This window comes from Poecilia reticulata, chromosome 15, assembly GCF_904066995.2.
Source record: "Poecilia reticulata chromosome 15, P_reticulata-male-v2, whole genome shotgun sequence".
Lineage (NCBI taxonomy): Eukaryota > Metazoa > Chordata > Actinopteri > Cyprinodontiformes > Poeciliidae > Poecilia > Poecilia reticulata.
The window spans coordinates 28,208,133-28,230,001 of record NC_088844.1 but is presented as its reverse complement, the minus strand read 5'-3'; the positions used below and the strand labels follow the sequence as shown (position 1 = coordinate 28,230,001).

Here is a 21,869-nt window from a genome sequence, read left to right as displayed (position 1 = left end):
TTTTTTTTTTTAACATACGCACAGCGTAATAATCTGGCTGCTGACAAAAGGCCTGGGAATGACCATGAACTGGCGAAGTAATGATGGCCGTTTTTCCCTCCGATCAGTGGTGAGGAGGAGATAAGGCGCACACTTGGCATTCTCCAGTTGTGTCATTACAGTTTCTAATGAGCTCAGCTTTGAGAATCTAAAAGCTGAGCTCTTTGAAATCTCTCACTGCCCCCCCTCTCCCATCCTGTGTGTGGTTAATTAGGGCCTTGAAGCAGAGGAAATGGGAGCTGCCATTTCTGGAAGGCGCAGCGGCACGCACGGGGGACGCATGTGTGGATACCGACAGCCCTCAACACCCACAAAGCAAGGTGAGGAAAGCCATTATCAGCATTCTCCTTCTCATTTAGGCATCACTTTAGCTACTGCCCCCCCACAACCCTCAACCCGACTCTTCTGCTGTGTCGTACTCTGTTATTTCCTGCTAGACACTTTAAAACCAGAGAACTAGCTTGAGCTTCAAATGTAGTAACTATTTAAGGGGATACACACGTCATTTCCATTCACTGTCACAACAAAAATGGTGCAATTAGAGAATGAAAATGACCGCCCGGCCCTGAAATTTAACACCACTTCCAATGACGATCCGATCAGACGCGCTGACCGACGGGTGCAGCTGCTAATTAGCCGAACGGCGCGGCTGAGCGTTCGGAGGCCTTGCTGATCCGTGTCAGCTGCTGCTGCTGCGGCGTTGAGCGAAACACAGAGTTCTCATTTACTGGCATCATTTATGACAGCCGCTGTCAGGTGAAGCTGACATTTCAGCAATAAAGTCACTGGAAACCGGTGAAGAAGTTGCTGTTCTTACGTTTTTCTTGCCGAAAATGTCCTTCTTCTTCTTCTGCCCAAAGAGGCCGTCCTCGCTTCCCCTCTGCTTGTTGTCACTGAAATAACAAAGAGGAACATTAATTATCAAATGGGAAAAACATTTTCTGTTGTTTTTATAACTGCAGTTTATTAATCAACTAACAGAAATAACATATTTGGAGCAGCATTTAACCCAAAACTGTACAATTCATATAAACATTTTGATTATTCTCAGATGAAAAACATTTTTTGTCTGTAAATATGTTCTAACTAGAAGCTGAAGCACCTCTTGTTGTCCAATTATTAATTAGATAATCCAAAAAATAGTCAATAGATTGTGGACTCTACCTTTTGAACATTTTGGGTTTTTGTTTGTTTATTGAACTGGAACTGAAAGGTCTCATTACTAAAGTTGTTTTTGTTTCCAGATTTGTTTGCGTAACATGTTGTTTGTTTTTATTGGTTTTGCTCTTCATTTAAAATACAATCCTTCTCCATAATTCTGCACGATTGTTTCAAAGTCCTGCTATTGGCAACAATTCAATACAAATGTGATAAAAGATTAAGTATTTCTTTTGAGCATTAACGATTATTTGTAAAACTTATACCAAGGTATAGCTTCACAAGTTGCTCAACATTTTCACTTGTTCTCATATAATTACAACATTATTGTCCTAATATCATGAATTTATTATTGCAATTAAAAAAATAATCATAGTCTGGCCCTAATACTCTGTCATATTGTTGACCTAAATTCAAAAACACACTCGTCAGTCAAGATGGCCGCCCTATAAAAAACAGGAAGAACTCTGAGTTTTGACCTCGGAACTGGATTAAAGTCCAAATCCTGAGATTAAAGTAAAAATCTGAGAAAAAGTGTCAAAGTTCTTCATTTTTTTCAGTGTGCTCCTCTCCCGTACCTCCCTGTGTTTGCAGACTTCAATCTGAACTGTGAAAACCAAAGGAGTTCAATGGTAGAAAAACAAAAATCCAGATTTTCCAAAACCTAAATCTTCAAAAATGTGATCAAATCGATAAAATCGAGCCGTGCCAGAAGGCTTCTTAGATGAAGTAATTAAACATCCGTGCGGTTTGTACACAGCTGTGACCGGCGCGGGCGCGCCTGGCAGCAGAAGACGATGGACCAGCGGAGATAAGTGGTTAATTGGGCGCTGTATCTCAGCAGAGGATCTCATTACTGCGGCTCAAAGGGCTTTGCTACTCTAAAGAGCCGCTAATGACACCTTCCTCTCAGATAAACCACAACTCTCTGACGAGGCCCAACTACCTGGTTTTGTAGCTGAAGCTGAACGGGTTGGTGTCGGCCGCGGCGTCGGCGCTGAACGGGTTGGGAGAGCGCAGGTCTCCGGAGCTCCCCGACCGGCCCCCGTTGCCGGCCCTGCGGCCCTCCTTCTTCCCCGTCACACGTTCCAGCAGGCTGACCTTCTCCTTTTTCTCCCTCCGCTCCGCCCGCTCCCACGGCTGCTGCCCCCGCTCGCCCTCAAACGGGTTGCGGTTGCGTGGGAGCGTGGCATACTTCTGTGGCAGCGTGTCACTGATATCAGTGAAAGGGTCACTGTGTGCTTCTCCGTCCTGGTATCCAGGCACCTCGCTCTGGGAACGCCGGTGAGGGCCACCTGTACTTCCTGGATGAGGAGGAGGGAAAACAACTTGAAGCCGCCGCTGCGATAAACAGGACAAAGAGCCTCGTTAGAAAACTCAAACTGCTGCTTCACTGTGTTGAGAAGCCAGCTGCAGTAAAACAGTAACCTTTTAAACAGCACAGTTTAATAATAAACTAAAGCTGAAATGATTAATTGGATTAATTGATTATTGTTCAGATGTACTAAAGGAATGTTATGTTGTTGCATTTTAGGCAATAAAATGTTTATTTTCTTACTTAAAAAGGAATTTGGTTGTTTATTTGCATCGTTAAATCTATTTAAACGTACAAGAAAGGCATAAGTGTAATTCAGATGTACTAAAGAAATAAAATTTTAGGGAATAAATGTTTATTTTCTTATTTAAATATGAATTTAATTAGTTGTTTATTTGCATCTTTAAATGTATTTCTAACGTACAAGAAAGGCTTCATAAGATGAAGTTTATCTGTGCTGCACATTTCAGCAACAAGGCAGATCGAAGTGCTTTACGTCAAACGATTAATCGAATTAATCGGTGATTGAAACAACCGTTAACTAATTTAGGCAATCAATTGTTTTTCTTTTAAAAAAAGGAATTTAATTGTTTATTTTCATTTTTAGATATATTTATAACAAATAAGAAAGGTGTAAGTGTTGGGTTGAAACGATTATTCAGATTATTAATCATCGATTATTGAAATAATCATCAACTAATTTAGATAAAATATTTTCTTATTTAAAAAGGAATTGATTTGTTTATTTGCATCTTTAGATGCATTTCTAATGTACAAGAAAGGTGCACGTGTAGGGCTGAAGCGATTCGATTATTGTTCATATTACTAAAGGAATGCCATGTTGCATTTTAGACAATAAAATGTTTATTTTCTCATTTAATTTTTTGTTTATTTTCTGCTTTTAATTTATTTTCAATGTTTAAATATGACTTTCTTTTGCAAGATGGTTAAAAGAAAAATCTGTAGAAAGTGCCATTTTTTTTCAAATTAATTGCCTGGGAAATAAATCAATAAATTTATCAATTACTAAAATAACTGTTGGTTTCAGCCCTGTGTTAAATGCAGCTGTCCATAAAGAAGATCTCCATCGTTTAAGCCAAGTTTTGGTGACGTAAGCAAATTTAAACAGTTATTAACCTTTTTTCAACCCATAATTATCATCCCGTCTCTACGACCTTAAACTATGCAGAAGCACCTTTTGAGTCGTATTCATAACTCGGCGTTTGCTGCTAGTTTCCCACATTTTGTCTCCAAAGCGACCAGATTGTGAGGAAATCTCCTTTCCGATCAGCCAATGCCGGTACATTCCTCTCATGGATCCCTCGCTCCATGTTTGGATGTTTGTCCCACATCTTTCATCGGGACGGGCCGTTCTCTCTGTTTTTGGGCCCGAGGCGTGTTGTGAGAAGGTGGCCCAAAAAGTTCCAGTTTGGTTTCGTTAGGCTGGAACACGTCCTCCTAAAAGGTTGTGGGAGATTTTTCAGCCCGGTCCAGATGTTGGACCCCGAACCCAAAGGCCTTCATGGTTACGTTTCCCAGCCTCCAACCCGTTTCTCACTAGTTCTGGATGAATGTTGAGTTTCTCGTTCCAGATTTTGTCCAGTTATTGATACTGGAGGAAATGCATAATGGAAACTGCAACTAAAATGGCCACCTGTGTACTGAACAGGTGTGAATCAAAAGGTGCCTCAGAATATTAGTGAGTCCATATTTAGGCTACAAGGTTATTGCAACCGTTTCTTTGTAGGTCTTTAGTAACAAATTTGCCATTTTTTCTGTGCTGTTCTTGAATTTAAAATAGATTTGTCACATTTTATGTAGAACAAATATATATTAGTGGTGGTACTAGGTTAATTTTTTTGACAGGGTTTGAAATTAATAATAGTTTAATCAAAAATAATTAACATTTCCCATTTTAAAAAAACCCTTTTGTTGCTAAATTATTAAATAAATAAACGTATGAGCGCAACAACAAAGATATTTATTGTTTTCATTTTGGTGCAAAATGCTATTAAACTCATTAAGTTTTCATAAAACCTGTAAAAAAAAATCCTCCTTCAGAAATGAAGGTGTTGTGTTAGCGGACGTTTCTCGTGCGTCAGATTTACAGCCGTACAAGAAACACAATACAAAAGTTCCGGCTCCGGAGTTTTGTATGAAATAAAAGACAAGTAATTAATTGTGTTAAAATGTTTACATAAAAATTTCCACAAGTACTTAACTGAGATTAACAAATAGAAATTGTTATATAAACACTTTGCAAAAGAAGCACATAAGGATGAAAGCTGTTGTGAATTGGAGCTACATAAATAAAATGAACGACAGAGACCCTCTAAAAACAAAAATAACTGCATATTTAATAGTTCAAAAGCTAAATAACTAAATAAATCACTTTTACCTTTAGCCGTCAGACTTTACAACGTCCAACTCTGAGTAGAAAATCTAATTTTTCTGGATTCATCTATAGATACTTAGATTGTATTTATATTCAGTCGTAGTTAAATTAGTTACATTACACTGAATTATAGTGTGATGTAAGTAATTTAAATCACACTATAATTTAATTTATATTAAAAGGTTATATATGTATTATTAATAATTAACATCTTGGATAGAGTAGAAATTTCCCTTTAGAGATTAATGAAGTGCATTCATTCATTCATTCATTCATCCATTCATTCATTCATCCATCCATTCATTCATTCATCCATCCATCCATCGCAGAACCTAACATCTACAGTCTCATTTCAGCCAATCAGAAGGCAGATAAATGAATGGTGCTTCAGGATTGGTTGTTTTCCAAATGTAAAGTACTCCTAACACGATGTAAGTTTAATTTTCCCCAGCAGCATTTTTTCCAGATATGTTAGCATTTATGCTGTGCGGAGCGAAGTGTTGACCCCAGGCTGCTCACCGCTCTCTTCGATGGAGTTCATGGAGTCCAGTTTGGGTCGGAAGTGGTTCCCGATGAGGTCGGACATGGAGTGGGCCGCTGACAGCTTCTGGCCCCCGGACAGCAGCGGCCGCTTCGCCTTCGTCTCCGGCTTCGACTCCGCCGGCCGGCCGCTCGGCTCCGCGTCGCACACGGCAGAGCGGGGCAAGATGGCCGAAGACGTGTCGCCGTAGACGCCCCCGCCGTCGTGTTTGCGACCTTTCACCTTGTTCTTCAGCTTGGAGAAGGGCGAGCGCGGCTTCTCCTTCATGGAGAGGTCGAACATGCTGGCCGTCATGTTGTTCCTCATGAACTGGATGCTGACCTCGATCCGACCCCGGTCCTTCTTCTTCTTCCCCGGCTTGGACTCCAAGGAGAACCAGCTGCAGTCGGAGAGCGAGAAGCTTAAGCTCAGCAAATTCAGTGACAGAATTTACAGAAAAGGCGCGGGATTAACGCAGTGCAGCTCCAACAACAAATCCTTTCAGTTGATCACACATAATTCAGGGAGACGTACAGACAAAATAAGAATGTGCTACAAGTCTTTATGCGACCAAACAACACAATAAATGGAATAATATGCTTCCCCTACTCCTTAATAGACACAAATGAAAAGCCTAATTTGAGCTGAATAATCCAAAAGGTTAAATCACTTCAAGTTTTTTTTTGACACAACCGAGAGGCGCCATTTATCTTTTAAAAGGATAAACATTATTCTTTGAAATTCGAACAGAAGAAATAGCCTCCTGAAGAATAATAAAAGGCCATTCCAGGCTCCTATTTGTTTAACCCTTCTGCTTTTTCAACTGGAAATAATGGGATTTTTTCCCCCCCCTTCACTAGGAGGGGAAAAAGTGTGGCATTTGCACAAATCTGGCCTTTGTTCAGAAATGCAACGACAAGCAAGTGGGAAACTGCAAAGCCGCATGACAGGGCAGCACAGGAGTTCATCCATGCTAATGAGACGTATCCTTGTTCATTAGCACGCCTCAGGACCAAACCGCCGTTTACAAAGGTTTTCTGTCTGTTTTCTACATGAATGTGTCACATTTTACAGTAGAGATAATATTTAAAGCCGCAAATGTCATCGCAGTTTAAATGTGTGCAACATTAGAGTCCTGGGTACAATGTTAGCATGAAAAAAAGTGAGAAAACTGTGAGTTAATCCTCAATATTCAATAATTTCACAGTTTAATATTTCCAGGCTTTTCTTAGAGCAAGAAAAACTAAAAATCTTGAAGGTGTAAAGAGATAAATTAATCACAAAAGGCCTTTTAACTTGTTTCAAAGAAGAAGAGTCATTTTTCTGTATCAAGTCTACAAGATTGTTTAAGTAATCGATAATTTTGATAATCAAATTTTAAAAAATTGGCACATTATGCAGGTTTTTAATTTAAGTACCAAAGCTTATTTCCTACCATTTTAGAAATAAATTAAAACAAATAATTTAATTCCTTTTTAAACCATCCGCCGATCCTAAGAGATGTTTTTTAACTTGGTCCGGGTAGATCAGTATTTGTGTGTGTAGTTTCAGGAACTGACGGTCTGATGTGCTAAATCTAAACAATATTTAACTAATAATAACCTGCAAACACACTCTAAAAACTAATTAAAGCTGACTGAATTAGACAAATAAAAGGTCACAACTAAATAAAACTAAATGGTACAACAAGGCTCACCTTATGGATGACAGTTTATAGATATGTTATTCATTTACATATAAACACTTTATAAATCATTAATTTATTATGCATTAAGTAAGGTGAGGAGGCAAAATCTACTGTTCACCTATATATCTTATCTAGAGTTGTTATACAAAACATTTCACAATAAGCATTTGTGAATATAATTTTCAGCTTATTGTTTTCTTCTGAGCCTTAATTAATGCATAATAAACAGTTATGATTTATAAAGTGTTTATAGATGAATGGATAACAAAAATTATTTATTAGTCATCTATAAGGGGAGAATCATTGTAAAGTGGCACCAACTCCCCTATAATAAACCAAAAACTATTAGAACCCTGACTGGGTTTGGTTCCCACCCACAGCATGCTGCTGCCACCGCCTCAGGGTCTCAGATCTCCAAACTCGTCACAAACACAGGCGTGCGATAATTAACGGATACGGAGCCCCGTTTTTCCTCCTCAGCGTGTCGGGTCCGAGGCGGCTGGGCCGAACACAGGCCCGCTGTGTGGAGCCGTGGTACCGGCGGGGATCATTACAGAACCGCTGCTGAAAAGCTGCAGAGCCTGGAGGTGCATCACTGCAGACACCTAAATAAATACCAGCCAGGAACGCTGATTGTAACATATCGTGATTCTGGCTACTGACGGACGGGGAGGAAGTGTGCTAATGTCTTTCCATGATGGGACAGGCGGTGATCTAATTAACACCAGATCCAGTCCCGCACAGCGAGGAAGATGATGTCAGACCTTCATCCTCTGGCACAGATTAACCCATCAAGTTTTGTCCTGAAGACGTTAATTCTGGACCTATCTGTTGGATTAAACTTCGTTTAAATTCAAAATTTCCTTGAGAAGTTGGGTTTGTCTAGAAAGTCCGGTTCATTTGGACCACAGAACTGAACTCTGATCCGCCTAAAGACCTCAGTTTGGGTTTGGTTGAAATGAACTCCGGTTCGCATATGAACGCCAAGCGGATCGGAGACCATTCCAAAAGCAGGAAGTGGACTACAGCGCAGGGCATTCTGGGTAAATACAAGCAAAACAAACACGCTACGCTAGCGCTAACATCCTGGAGGGAATCAGAGTAAAGAAAGAAAGAAAGAAAGAAAGAAAGAAAGAAAGAAAGAAAGAAAGAAAGAAAGAAAGAAAGAAAGAAAGAAAGAAAGAAAGAAAGAAAGAAAGAAAGAATAGACAGAGATAATAGACAGAGATTAATAACAGGACAAAGAAAAACGAAACAGTTAATAAAAGAAATAAGAGAAAATGAGATACAGAAACAAAGACAAACACAAAGAGAAAAAGATGTAAAGATCAAAAGAAATACAGAAAGGAAGGAAGAAAGAAAGTAAGTTACAGATAAGAAAAAAGAAAAACAGAAAAAAATTGATGAAAAGAAAGGAAGAGACAAAAAGAGAAACAGAAAGAGACTGAAAGGAAAAAGAGACAGAAACAAAGAAAGAAAGAGAAACAAAATCTGCATCAAAACATCTGTTGTTAAACTGTTTTGCTTTAGTACAGAACATAAAACTCTAAGGTGACTAAAAAATGATTAAGAAATCTTTCAGGTTTTCACCTGCGAATCAAAGTGTTTCTCAAACGGCAGCAGAAAAACCCAGAGGACAAACTCAGAAAGCTGAAACTGGACAAACGGCGGCGCTTCAGGCTGCAGAGAACAAACACGGCTGCATTTTTTCACACAAAAAACAAAAAAAATGGCTCCACTGGGAGTGACTACCTAAACATGTTTGTCCAGCTCCGCTCGTTTCAATTGGGCCTCCAAGTGACTCACTGACAACTGTCACTTATTAGGCGACATATAATCTCTAAACAATGGGCAATCAACTGTCAGAGAGGTGGAACAGAAGTTAAAACCACCAACTGCTGTTAAAAACACGCTGAGCTATAAACGACTTTAAACAGATGTTCAAAATGAGACGAAGCTGTAAAACAAGTGTATGACGAATATAAAAGGCAAAGTGGCTGTGTTTACGCCACATGGTGAAAAGAAGCGGGGTCGTGAACTTATTAAAGGACGGAATAAAGCAGGCGGGGAAGTCTGAAATAGCTTTAACACATGCGGCGAATGTGACTCAAAAACTGATTTAGTTCAGGCTGAGGCCTTGTGACCGGAGGAGAAACGTCGGCACGTTTCCTCTGAGGATAAAATAAACTAAAAACATCAGAAACCAGGAATTAGGAGAAGATCCAAGCAGAGACTTTTTTGCCCGTCATTTTGACTGACGGCGTCAGAAATATTCCATCATATTCTATTTTTATCTGTCAATCTCTAAATGATACTAACAAGGGTTTTTCTGTTACATTTAGTTTTTATGTAGGTTAATTAATATTCAAAGCTCAACAAACAATCCAGATCATCCCACATTAATGAAGCAGATGAACTTATCAAACTTTTTCTCCGCAGTGATAAAAACCACTGACAGAACGATCAAATTAATCAGCTTCACAACTTCCTCCTGGTTCACATCTAGATGAGAAATCGGACCCAAATATCCAACCCCGCCCGGACCGAGTCCATTAAATCTGATCCAACCCGACTGATTAACTTTAATTAGAGGCTCGAGCCTTAACCCGACGTATTTTAATGAAGATTTTACTGCTTTGTTTTTAGAAAACCGTTTGAATAAGCAGCCTAACTTCTCCCAGCTTCTGACATCTTCCAGCTCCGTTCTGTCGCTTGTTGTAACACAGGATGAGTCAAGAGCAAAACTTCTGGGATGATTGACTGAAAGGATCAAATCTCTGCAGCTCCAGCAGCGCGAGGCGGAGCCGCTTCTTACAGTCTAATTAACTCATTACTTTCTATTTTTAGCAAGGTGGACTGTCAGCTCCTCCATTAAACAATAAATAAACACAACAAAGCGTTTTCTTTAGTTTCATGTCTTCTGTATGAACTGGAAAACACTTTCAGTCGCTCTTTTCAATACTTCTGATATCCATCATGGCGCCTCAAGTGATGAAGTAACGTAGCTGCAAATGGCCAATAGCAGTTCTATAACACCTGAAGGTAACATTGGCTGTAACATGGCACCATGTGCCTGGAAAACACAAAATACCAGCCCCCTAAAGGGTTTTATACATTTTTACAAACTGTGCTCAAAAAGTAGAAATAGCCTGTAATTTTTATAAACCGGTTCTCTGGGGCTACAGAAGACAAGACGACCCCAGACGGTACCGTTGAGTCGATTCTGGTACTGATCGTTTAAAAAAAGTCTTGTACCACTTAGTTTGGCCCGAGTCCTCCAGCAGCTAGAGAAGCGAACATTTCAACAGCAGAGGTTGTACTCACTCGGTTTTCTTTCGTTGCTTGTTATCAAACATTTCGTTGAGGTTGATGGTCTTCTGGCCCAGGAATTTGTCCATCCCCACTAAGGAGCGGTGCATCACTGTGAGCGACAGCACGTACACTTCAGGGTTCCCCTCCAGAAGCAGACCAGGCAGCTCGAAGGACGCCTCCTCCCTCCAGACGGGGTCGGCCGTCTTCTCCGCCACCGACGTGGAGTACTTCTCCTTCCCCAGCTGGATGATGGTGTAGGCGTCGTTGGTGCCATTTTTGCCTTTGGGCTGTAAACCGGACGCCTGAAGAACGGTGGCTTGGACATGGGTTGGAAACCACTTCTGAGACTGCTCAGCCAGGGACATTTTATCACAGAAAACTAGCAAAAACCCATTCAAAAACAATAATAATGATAATAATTTAAACAAAAACGTATTTTAGTGACTTCAGTTTGCAAAAAGCATGATTTACTATAGCGTAGTGTCCATGTCAGTGTGGTTTATGTAGCTATGGTAACAAGCGATGACGAGTCGGACAAACAGAGCACGCCTCATCTTCTGTTGAATCATCGATGTCCAAGCCACTGCCGAGTCATCTGCAACAGACAGAAGCGGAGCAGCATCAGAACATTTCCCAGAACCAAAACATGACATCACCTAGTAGGTCTGTTAATTATTTTGGCCAAATTTAAAAACTTCTAAGGTTGCAATGTATAAAACCGAAGCAGCGTGGCGTCATGCAGGTACGATCCCCCCCAGCTCCCTGCTGGAGGCAAAAAGCTGAAGGCCGATAACTAGCATTGATTTTAGCTGTTGTCAAAAAAAACGCATTGTCTTAAATGTATGCCTGATATATAAAAGAAAAAGGGGCACAGTGCTTTTTGCCAACACTACAACAAAAAGATAAGGTAAGGAAAAAGTTTTAATTAAGAAAAAAATAGCGAGGGAGAGAGAAGTAGCTCAGCTATGCTAGCTTGACTATAACAACCTTAACATGTAGATGTGATGGAGAATTTGATGAGTTTTGGTTCGGTAATTATTATTTTTTTAAAGGCGATCTAAACATCAGCTCTGACAGATCATTAGTAGAGCAGGTGTTTAAATTAGCTAATCAACCACCTCTGCGTTAGCTTAGCTAATAGCAGCGCTAGCTAATCTACCACAACAATCACTTATTAATAATCAAAAAATAAACGGAAAATGTTTGTGAATCCTGATAAGTTAGTGGTGCTGTTGTCAGTTGCTGTGGCAACAAGTCTGTGTGTAGCATAGCTGACATGCAGAGCGAGGAAAAAAAGAAGAATACGAGTGGCTCCTCTGATTTGTTATTTAATGGTTTTTCTGCGTTATTTTTCAATTTGCTGTGTTAATATTAATAAATTAATAATACCTACATCTCAGGTTTCATTTAAGTAACGGGATTGTTCTCCCCAACAGCACTGATGGGATGGCATGTAAAAGAAATTTCTGGATGTAAACAATAAGGTGCAAGGAGTCAAGGCTGGGCGACATGGCTTAAAATCTCTTGTTTTTTACGCTAAATTTGATTTCAAACAATTTTTTTCCTTATAAACAACACAAATGACACAACTAAAAAAAAACAAAGGATTTATTTCCATCATTCCTTCTGTCGGTTAGTCTGAATTCAAAGTTGAAATAAATACAAGCTGCAAAAAATAAAAAATACCCACGCTCATCAAAAATGATGGTAATTTTTCATTTCACTGGTGAAAAGAAAATTCTGATTTTCCAAAAATTAAAACCTTCAAAAATTTAATTACTTTATAGCAGTAGCAAATACTTAATCCTAAAAATACACAAGTTTTTCTAAGCTTCTGTCAATCATATCTTACAAATACTGACCATCCAAAATGCTATTCTTCTTCACAGAGACAGTAGCTGAAGGGACTGAAGGGATTATGAGATTATCATAGTTTATACATAAAATATTCTGATATTTACCAAACTCAAACCAAAGAGTTTGCTGTTTGTTGATACATTATACATAATAAAAAGGTTTTTCCATTGTAATTTTGATGATGACACACATAACACACAACTTGAGCTACAAAGCAAAATGTGTGTTAAGTAAACACAAACTTCATTGATCAGGAACACAAATACAATAGAGAAAAACTGTCAATAATCAGTTATTCATCCATGTAAGGAAATGTATTAAACAATAATGAGAAAACAGAAACTAAGTGAAGGAATATTAACTAATTTCTGATCAGAACTTATCAAAACTGGCATGTTTTTTTTATATAAATGTCTGACAGATTGATACATCTAAGGATAAAGAAATGAAAACAATAAATAAAAGGCCGGGCAGTGTGGTTTTGATTCTGATCAATTGTTGGACTATTCTTCCAAATCTGGTGTCCTATAGATGAGAAACATAAAGATCTAAATGATATTTAACTTCTGTTTCGCTGTTCTGACTCATGCTTTGAAATCATCTGACTGTTGATCTCTGGGGCGAGGTTATTACCACATTTAAGTTATTACAAAAACATTAATTAAGCCATCAGAGCGTACAATTTTATACTTTTTACAACAATGCTTTTCATTGTTTTTCAATATAAAACTACATTTACTTTTTAAATGATGAAATTCTGATTGTTTTCTGCCTGAGTACCTTTAATCTCATTTGTTGTGATGACACGCCGCTTGGTCGCACTTCAAGTTCAGTTCTGAATAAATAATGATCCTTAGGAATTGAAATTTATTCAACTGGTTATTACTTTTAAACAAATTAGATACTTCATTACGATTTACTGTCATTTCTGCTAACTCATTTCAGTTGAAGTTGCATAAATCTCTTCAGTAAAAGGGATTTTCTCCTCACTGTTATCTTCCCTTTCATCCAGGTTTTTAGGATTTTACTCCGAAGCTTGAGAACTCCTGCCAAATAACACTGCGAGTTACAATGAAACGTGAATGAATTACAGCCGTTTTGTAGCCGAATAACTGACATAAACAACCGGATAATCCCTTTAAACGAGTACTCCTCCCTTTAAAAGGCAGCTGTCTCAACAAAGCTTTTTAAACAAACTCCTGCGGATAGTAAAACATCTGAAAGTAACTTACAAATCCCAAAATTAGGAAGTTTAACCCAGATTTATCGTGGTTAGATGTAGTTGGGCAGCAGCAGGGTGACGTTAGCTTGTTGCTAATGAGAGCCGAGCATCACAGCCGCCCTCAGCCCAACAGCAAGCCGCTTACCTCAGGGTCATTTCCGCCGACGCCACACACACATCCGGGGCTTCAGCGCACACACGACCTGTCCGCAGATACATTCACCCGCTGCTCTCTGCGGCTCAGCCGGCCGCAAATGTCAGATGTTGTTGTAGCAGGAGCAGCGCATTGCTGTCGGGACGGAGACGGGCTTCACTTCCTGATCTGACGTCACTTCCTGTTCATGCCGGTGAAAAGGTCAGTCGCCTAGACGGGTTATCTAGTTTAAAAATAAATACTTTATAACATAGTATAAGTTTAATTTTGTTAAAATTCTACTGTACTAAAATTCACCTAGCTGATTTTTTTTAACATTTTATTTTATTTTTTATTAAACTGATTAAAAATACGACGGCGGCCATTGTAATAAAAAAATGGAAATAATTCTGCCAAAATAAATCAGAAATGTTGAGATGAACTCGGAGATTTCCTAGAAAAACAAGAGCATTTCTAGGTTGCAAAAATAAATGTATTTAGACTATTTTTGACTTTTGGAAATTTTTTGAGATTCAAAAGTAAGATATTTTTGACTTTGGATTCAGAAATTTTCAGTTTTTTTCTAGAAAATATTAGAGCTTAATCTCAAAGTTCATTTTCTCAAGCACATTTTCAACTTTTGACAGAAATTTCCATATTTTTTGCTAGAAAATTTGAGATTAATCTTAACGTTTCCTCTTTTTTTTCCAGTAATATTTCATCATTTCAAACTCAGAAATGTCCAAGAATTTTCTAGAAATTTCTGAGATTTTGGCAGAAATCTTCTTTTTTTTTTTGCTGTCTTCATGGCCGTAATACACCTTCATGAGTATGTATTTGCATTTTTAAAATATTCTTTACAGCTAATAAAACCCCAAAATTCATTTTGCCAGGAGGAGTATTACATAGGCTTCATATAAATAACAAAAAACAAAATCAGGCAAAAGATTTTATGAAATCAAGTTTTTTCAATATAAAACTTCTGAAACTTTAACAAAAAAATGCAGGTGTGAGTCTGGTGAAAGTCTGGTTAAAACATGTTTGTTTTTCATTTGGTCAGTAGAAAATCCAGAAATTTTACTCAAGTAAGAGTAGAGATACTTCATAATAAAATGACTCAAGCAAAAGTAAAAAGTCCAAGAAATTACTCAAGAGTAAAAAACTATTTGGTAAAATGGCGGCTCAAGTACATAATGGCTGATTAAAAATGCTAATATTCAAAAGTTATATCAACAGATGGACCAAAATACAAAGATATGTGGAAATCTTGAAAATTGGATTACTGAAATAAACAAACTTTTCAGCGACATTCTAATTTATTGAGATGCTCTTGTATGTTTCTCAGACAGACAGTAATAAAAGAGTATAAATAAGCGCAGCCTGTGAGGAACGGCTCCATGTGTGTGCGGGCGCAGCTACATGAGGAGAGGTAAATCATACAAACATGGCCAAGTGCCTTTTGTCTCTTGAGTGGGACATGGAGGTGCAGATAAGAGGGTTCGGCTGAATGAACACAGACATGCTCGTCACCCCACTTGACAAGTGCATCTTAACCAAACACACCTGCTCCATGTTGGTTTTATCGTTCCGCTGCAGTTTGTGCACACAGCGCTGGCCCGCGGCTGCCTGGGCCATCCATCAGGCTCAGATTATTGCTTTTTATCTCGAGTACATCTCTGAATGAAACGCTGAGGGTTAGTGAAATATTAGGCTGTGTGCGATAATATTTAATACTTCTGCGGCTCTCGGCCCACATGTTTAACGTCCGCTGTTAACGCTGGGTGGATATTAGAGTACAATGTCACTTTTTAAGCAGCTATAAAGGAGGCAGATGTTCCACAGTGTTGGCTGTATATCACAGACTCTTTATTTTATCTTTAGCTTACAAAAAAAGCTGCACCTGGAGCTCATTCTCCTCTTCATTTAGCTGTTTTTTCCACAGTGACGTTGTTATAAAGATGCTGTATAATTTAACGCCTTGAAATCGGGCCTCTGTCTCTTTAAGAAGCCGCTACTCTTTCTGAAACTCTGCCTTCAGGAAGTTATCACAACGTGGCTCCTCTATTAACCCTTTAACAAAGTTTTTACCAGAGTTTCACTGAGAAGTAGCTCCTATAATGAGATGAGGAGATGTTTGCTAGTTGCTGCTGGCTAGTCTGAAGGAGCTGAGTGGGGGAGGAGCTACGCCTCAAAGGCGGAGCTAGGTTCAACCAGGTGTTTTGAAAGGTTTGCCATGGAGATTAAAGGATTTCTCAAACAAGCATGAAAGCATCAAGGCAGCACTCCAGTTTTGTTTTTGATGAGAAAATAATTTATAACATGATGAAAAGCTAAAAAAAAAAGTTGACTTCACATGATACTGTCCCTTTAAAATTCCTGCAGTTGTATAACGTACTGCAAGACGGATATAAAAACGCTAAGGTCATTAAGATGATTACATAAGATAAATAAGGTGTCGTTATTATAAAGTGCTCCTGATTATTCTACTGTATGGAGCTATATTGGGGCCATAATACAGCTAAACTCTAGTTTCAGTTTCAAAAAATTGTTAAAACTGAAAAAACCTCGAATCTAAAAAGTAGTTTTGAACATTTTAGTTTCAAATATTTTTTTGCCGTTTCAATTCTGTCTTTTTTCAATTTGAAACTTTTTAGTTTTTTTAGAACAAACATTTTGGCCTCAATTTAGCTCCACACTACTGATTTAAAAGATTATCATCAAACTATAGCTTCCCTTCACAGATTTTTACACAGAAAAATTGCATGGAGAGTATTTATTTGGGTCAATGGCTGACAGGGAAAACCGCAGGGATCCCCTCTGAATATTGTTTACTGCTTGGCAGGACGAGATCTGATAAGGCCTCAGTCGGAGCGTTTAGCTGCTGGTCGACTTCCAGGCGTCGATGATTTATCCCGTCACGTCAGCGCGCGCATTCCTTTTTGGGGAATACTTTATGATCTGTTGTGGTTAGCGGTGTCAGGTTGAGTCGAGTGGAATAACCAGCAGATAAACAACCCGGGTCGTGACACTCTGCCTTAATTTGACAATAAGTCAAACACGTTCATATATTACGGCGCGAGGCCGGAGCACATGTTGGCGTTTGAGATGAAAACGCCGCCGGCTGCGTTCCAACATCACCTGTAGCGTCTGAGCAGAATACATCTGTGCGTTTAAAAGCAGAACATCGCATCATAAACCAGCAGCAACATAAACGCAGATTCTACGGTAGATCTTGAAAGAACTTCGCTGAGGGTCATAAACCGCCCTTCATGCACGACCCACAAAGAACAAATATTACTCAGGTAAGAGCAGAGCTGCTTCAACTTATTTTATGTCAGAGTAAGAAGTGTTTGGTAAAACGTCAAGTACTGAGTAACTGATCAAATTATCAATATCTAAAATTTACATAATCAGAGGAACAAAAATATAAAGTTAACTGGACATTTTTGAATTTTAATGTTTAAAATGGGGCTGCACAGTGGCGCAGTTGGTAGAGCTGTTGCCTTGCAGCAAGAAGGTTTTGGTTCGATTCCCGGTCTTTCTGCATGGAGTCTCCATGTTCTCCCTGTGCATGGTGGGTTTTCTCCAGGTACTCTGGTTTCCTCCCACAGTCCAAAAACATGACTGTCAGGTTAATTGGCCTCTCTAAATTGCCCCTAGGTGTGAGTGTGTGTGCATGGTTGTGTGTCTCTGTGTTGCCCTGCGACAGACTGGCGACCTGTCCAGGTGACCCCGCCTCTCGCCCGGTACGCCAGCTGGAGAGGAACCAGCAACCCTCCCGACCCCACTGAGGGACAAGGGTGTAAAGAAGATGGATGGATGGATGTTTAAAATGAAAATAATTTATATAAGTAACAAAAAACAACAAAATCAGACAAAAGAAATCAGTTTCTTTCAATGTGAAACTTATTAAACTGTAACAAAAACTGCAGGTCTGGTGAATTTTTGGTTAAAACATGTTTGTTTTTCATTCAGTGGGTGGAAAATACAGGCATTTTACTCCACTAAGAGCACAGATACTTTATAATATTACTCAAGTAAAAGTAGTGAATAACTGATCAAAACATTTCATATTTAAAAATGACATAAGACGGACCAAAATCTAAAGTGGAAATTTTGGCATTTTACAGATCAAAATAATAATTCAATGACAATAAGTAAAATCAGGCAAAATAATTTTTCCAAATCAGTTTCTTATGAAACTTTAACAGAAACTGCAGGTGTGCCTCTGAGTCTGGTGAATTTGTGGTTGAAACATGTTTGTTTTTCATTCAGTGGGTAGAAAATACAGAAATTTTACTCAAGTAAAAGTAGCAATACTTCATAATAAAATCACTCAAATTACAGCGTAGTAAAAATACTCCTAAAAATAAATGTTTTTCCAAAATGTAATTGAGTAAATGTAACTAGTTACTACGGCGCTCTGCCCTCAGGGTCATGAGCCGCCCTTCCTGCATGGCCCCCGCTCCACATGTTGAGCCACATTAGCGACGGCCCCTAACGGCTGCTAGCCACATGGTTCAGGTTTAGATTCACGGTTTTTTTCACCCCCAACACTCTTCAGGTTGTTTTACATTTATTAAACACTTAAAAATCCACAGGCCACAAGGTTGACCATCTGTGGAGGACAGGACAGCGCGTAGGAGAAGGCGAGTGGAAACAGTTGTGATGTCACTGTTAATGCGCTGCAGGTCTGAGATGACTGATTTAAAAGGTACAGCTTTTAGCTGAGAGAACAGTCAGATCACAGATGAATTTTAATCAAAAAAGGAGGAGAACGGCACACAAATCACCACCGCTTGGCTCTCAGGAATGTTTTTGTGCATGGCGCTGATATATGGGTGCAGATGTGCGACTGCAGCATGACGAGCGGAGCTGAAAAGGGCCGCGGAGCCGGGGCAGCGACTCCCTTAATTTCTGCATCATAACCTTAAAAAGGGTCAAACACACACACACGCACACACACGCACACACACACACACACGCACACACACACACACACACACACGCACACACACGCACACACACACACACACACACACACACACACACACACACACACGCACACACACACACACACACACACACACACACAACCCTGCAGCAGCTTTCTGCTTGTGTGTTTTGTTTTCCGATTAAAAATATATATTTTTGCAAATATGAGGATAAGAACTGAAATAGTTGCTTCGGGAAAGTTGAGTGGAAGAAAAAAGTGCACGAGACAAAGGGATAACTGCATTTTTTGACAGGATTGTGAACACTGCAAAAACACGCAATCTTACCCAGTATTTATCTAGTTTCTACTGCGAATATCTTGGTCGCCTGAAATTAGACAAAACCAACTGACAAGCAACTTTTCTGAAAAAACAGGAGCTTGTTTTATATCAATAATTTCTTAATATTGATGAAAATGAATTCTAGTTCCATTTTACCCATTTGATAAGTGAAATAAGCCATTAGAATTAATACTTTTTAGCAATCATAATTAATCATTGACATAAAACAATCTCCTATATGCTGCTGAAAAGTTACTTTTAAGTTAATTTTATCTTATTTCAAGTGTATTAAGATATTTGCAGTAGAAACTTGACGAGAAATACTTGGTGAGATTTTGTGTTTTTGCAGTGAAGCCAAGATGATGAGAGTCACAGTGAGCACACAGAGATATATTCATGGGCTACAAACGTCACGTTACTTGAGTTAGGCCACTAATCGTGATGATGAATTTACTGGAAGATAAATTCATCAAGATATTGAGATAAACGATAATATTGCTGCTTTCACATTCCCACATTTTGATAAACTTTAAATTCCAATGAACATTTTAAATATCCAAAATAAATAAAACATAAACAGCAGATAAAATTAATTATCAAGTCTCTGTAAATTAAAAACAAAGTTTCCCTTCAAAATAAGAGCCAGTGGAGATCAAAGCAACAGACTGCAAACGTTCATCATCCAGTTTTTGGTAGAAAGAGAGAAAAGAGAGAAAAAGTAAATATGCAAATAGGAATTAAGCTTTTTTTAAAACTTATCATGAAATGAATTGATTTATTGATTATTGAATCCGGGCCTAGCTGGAAATGTGTCATTTATCATCGTTAGGTCAGTAGTTTGTTGGCTAAGATTTTAGCCTCTTCTTTTTTGCAAAATTGAGCAAAAATCTAATTTTTTCAATTGGATTTATGTCTGGACTTTGACTAGGCCAGTGTAATACAGGCATGTTTAGAGTTGATAAACAAGGTTTTCTTCCTTGTATTCAACCCAAATCATCTTTCCAGGAACTCTGGCCAGCTCCCCAATCACTGGAGAGGAAAACAATCTCCACAGCATAATGCTGCCACCACCATGTTTCATTTTATTTATGAATCGGTGAAATCCAGATTATTTCTGCCTTTGCAGGTTTGAAGTCCTTTAGCTATGCACCACCTGGTACAGCTACTATTTACTGGAAGATGAGCAGAGTGTTTGAACTTCATTTTATTTAACAAGCCTGAAAACAAATGCAGCCACACTTTTCAGATTCCTATAGATTTTTTTATACATGAAACCCCTGGATTTTTCTCTAAATCAGAGTTTCATATGAGTTTGTGCTGGACTGCATTCTTTTACAAGGCACCACGTAATATTTTAAAGGTGACCTTGAATTTGTTATGCTTCCTTGAACACGTTAGGTCTATGGCCTATCCAAAACATACTCATTACATTTTCCACTGTTTTAAAGCGTCTTGTCACTTTAAATCCAAATAAATCCTGCTGGCCACGCCCTCAAAACTGAACGTTTACACTGGCACGTAAAAATGGCTGCAAACAAATGCACAATTATACAACTGCACATCTTTGAAAAGCAGAAGTGGAGCCTCCTGCGCAAACAACAACACATTTGCAAATAACAGGCCTGTCATTTAATCGCATCATAAATTAAAAGAATAATTTCCTTTTGCATGATTTATCGTTTCTTTCTTTCTACCAAAATCTGGACGACTAAAGTCTTCAGCCTGGCGCTTTGGTCTCAACTAGCCCTTTTTTGTTTACAGAGTCTTCATAATTCATTTTATTTGTTGTTTCTGTTGTTTTGTTTGTATTTAAAATGTCTTTCAGGTGTCCACCATAACCAGTGTGCAGTGCGCTTCCCCCAGACCAGAGGAAGCCCCTCCATGTGAATGCCCTGCAGTCATCTCCTTACAGGATGAAATAATTCACCCGAAACGTTCAGGACAGACATCGTGAGGCAAAGTTCAGAGGCATGCTAATGACAAGAGCATGCTCACAGAGAGGAACAGAAACCTCTCAGCTCTGAATGAGCGGCAGAACAGAGGTTAGGCCACTGCAGGCAAACAGGTTGTCGGATGCGTTAAAACGCTGCATTTGCATTTTCTTAGCTGAAAACATCAAAATATGAGCAAATTGATTTAGCAAACCAAGCTGCTATACTGACAAAAAAACGAAAAAAAGGCAACTGCGTTTTACACTTTAGTGTGCTATAAAGTAATGACGAAAAGGTCTTTTGTCTTTTCCTATGAAGACAGGATATATAACGCGCTCCCATTTGCACAACATCATAAGTGTCACACTGATAAATTTACAGCATCGTAAGGAACACATATTGAACATCAAGGGCATGAAAAACAGCAGAAAACAGAGGAGTTTTTCCTTAGATATAGAGGAAAGTGTGTGGGTTGCATCGTTGTGTTTAACATTCCTCAGTCCTCCCAGCAGAAAGCCGTCGTCTTATTACCAGATTCTACAAGCATGATCATCCTACACAGCCGTGCAGTCTGCATATTTTTAAAGGAATCTCCGCTTAAGTGGAGATATTTTCCACACATGTTTATGTGCCATATTTGTTTTCCATAAATATGGATAAATCTGTGACAAAATGTGCTGTCCCGCGTTAAATATGATCTTAACTGGGCAGAGAGGACGATGAATAAAGAAGAAAACCTAAAAAAAATGGATTTATTTAGATAACTTTTCCTGTTTTTATAATAGAAACTCATTAAGTATTGTTTTTTATTACTTCTGTTGTCTAAATCTTTTTCCAAGATTAAAATTCAATCAGTTTCATGTATTACAATAAATAAAAATGTGCCGGACTTCTGTGTGAATTTGTTTTTATTTTCAGAGAGATTATGTTGGCCACTATCATAATATTTTTAAAATATCTTCAGAGTTTCATATTACCGTTTTTCAAACAAAAAATGCATAAAAAATGTGTTTATTACTTTTTC

General features: G+C 38.6%; 1 protein-coding gene across 2 annotated transcripts in view; it reads right to left on the bottom strand.

Moving 5' to 3' along the window:
* rab11fip2 (RAB11 family interacting protein 2 (class I)) overlaps positions 1-21,869 on the bottom strand; it is a 40,960-nt gene that overhangs the window by 9,002 nt on the left and 10,089 nt on the right. Inside the window, exons 2-7 of one of the 2 annotated variants that reach the window (XM_008430041.3) lie at positions 13,651-13,840; positions 10,898-11,021; positions 10,439-10,805; positions 5,427-5,827; positions 2,144-2,501; positions 857-932 (exon numbers count right to left, since the gene is read on the bottom strand). In XM_008430041.3, the coding sequence (XP_008428263.1) occupies positions 857-932; positions 2,144-2,501; positions 5,427-5,827; positions 10,439-10,791 (1,188 nt within the window). In that variant the 5' untranslated portion in view covers positions 10,792-10,805; positions 10,898-11,021; positions 13,651-13,840. Of the gene's footprint in view, positions 1-856; positions 933-2,143; positions 2,502-5,426; positions 5,828-10,438; positions 11,022-13,650; positions 13,841-21,869 lie in introns of both variants that reach the window. The other variant, XM_008430040.3, reaches the window with a different exon arrangement.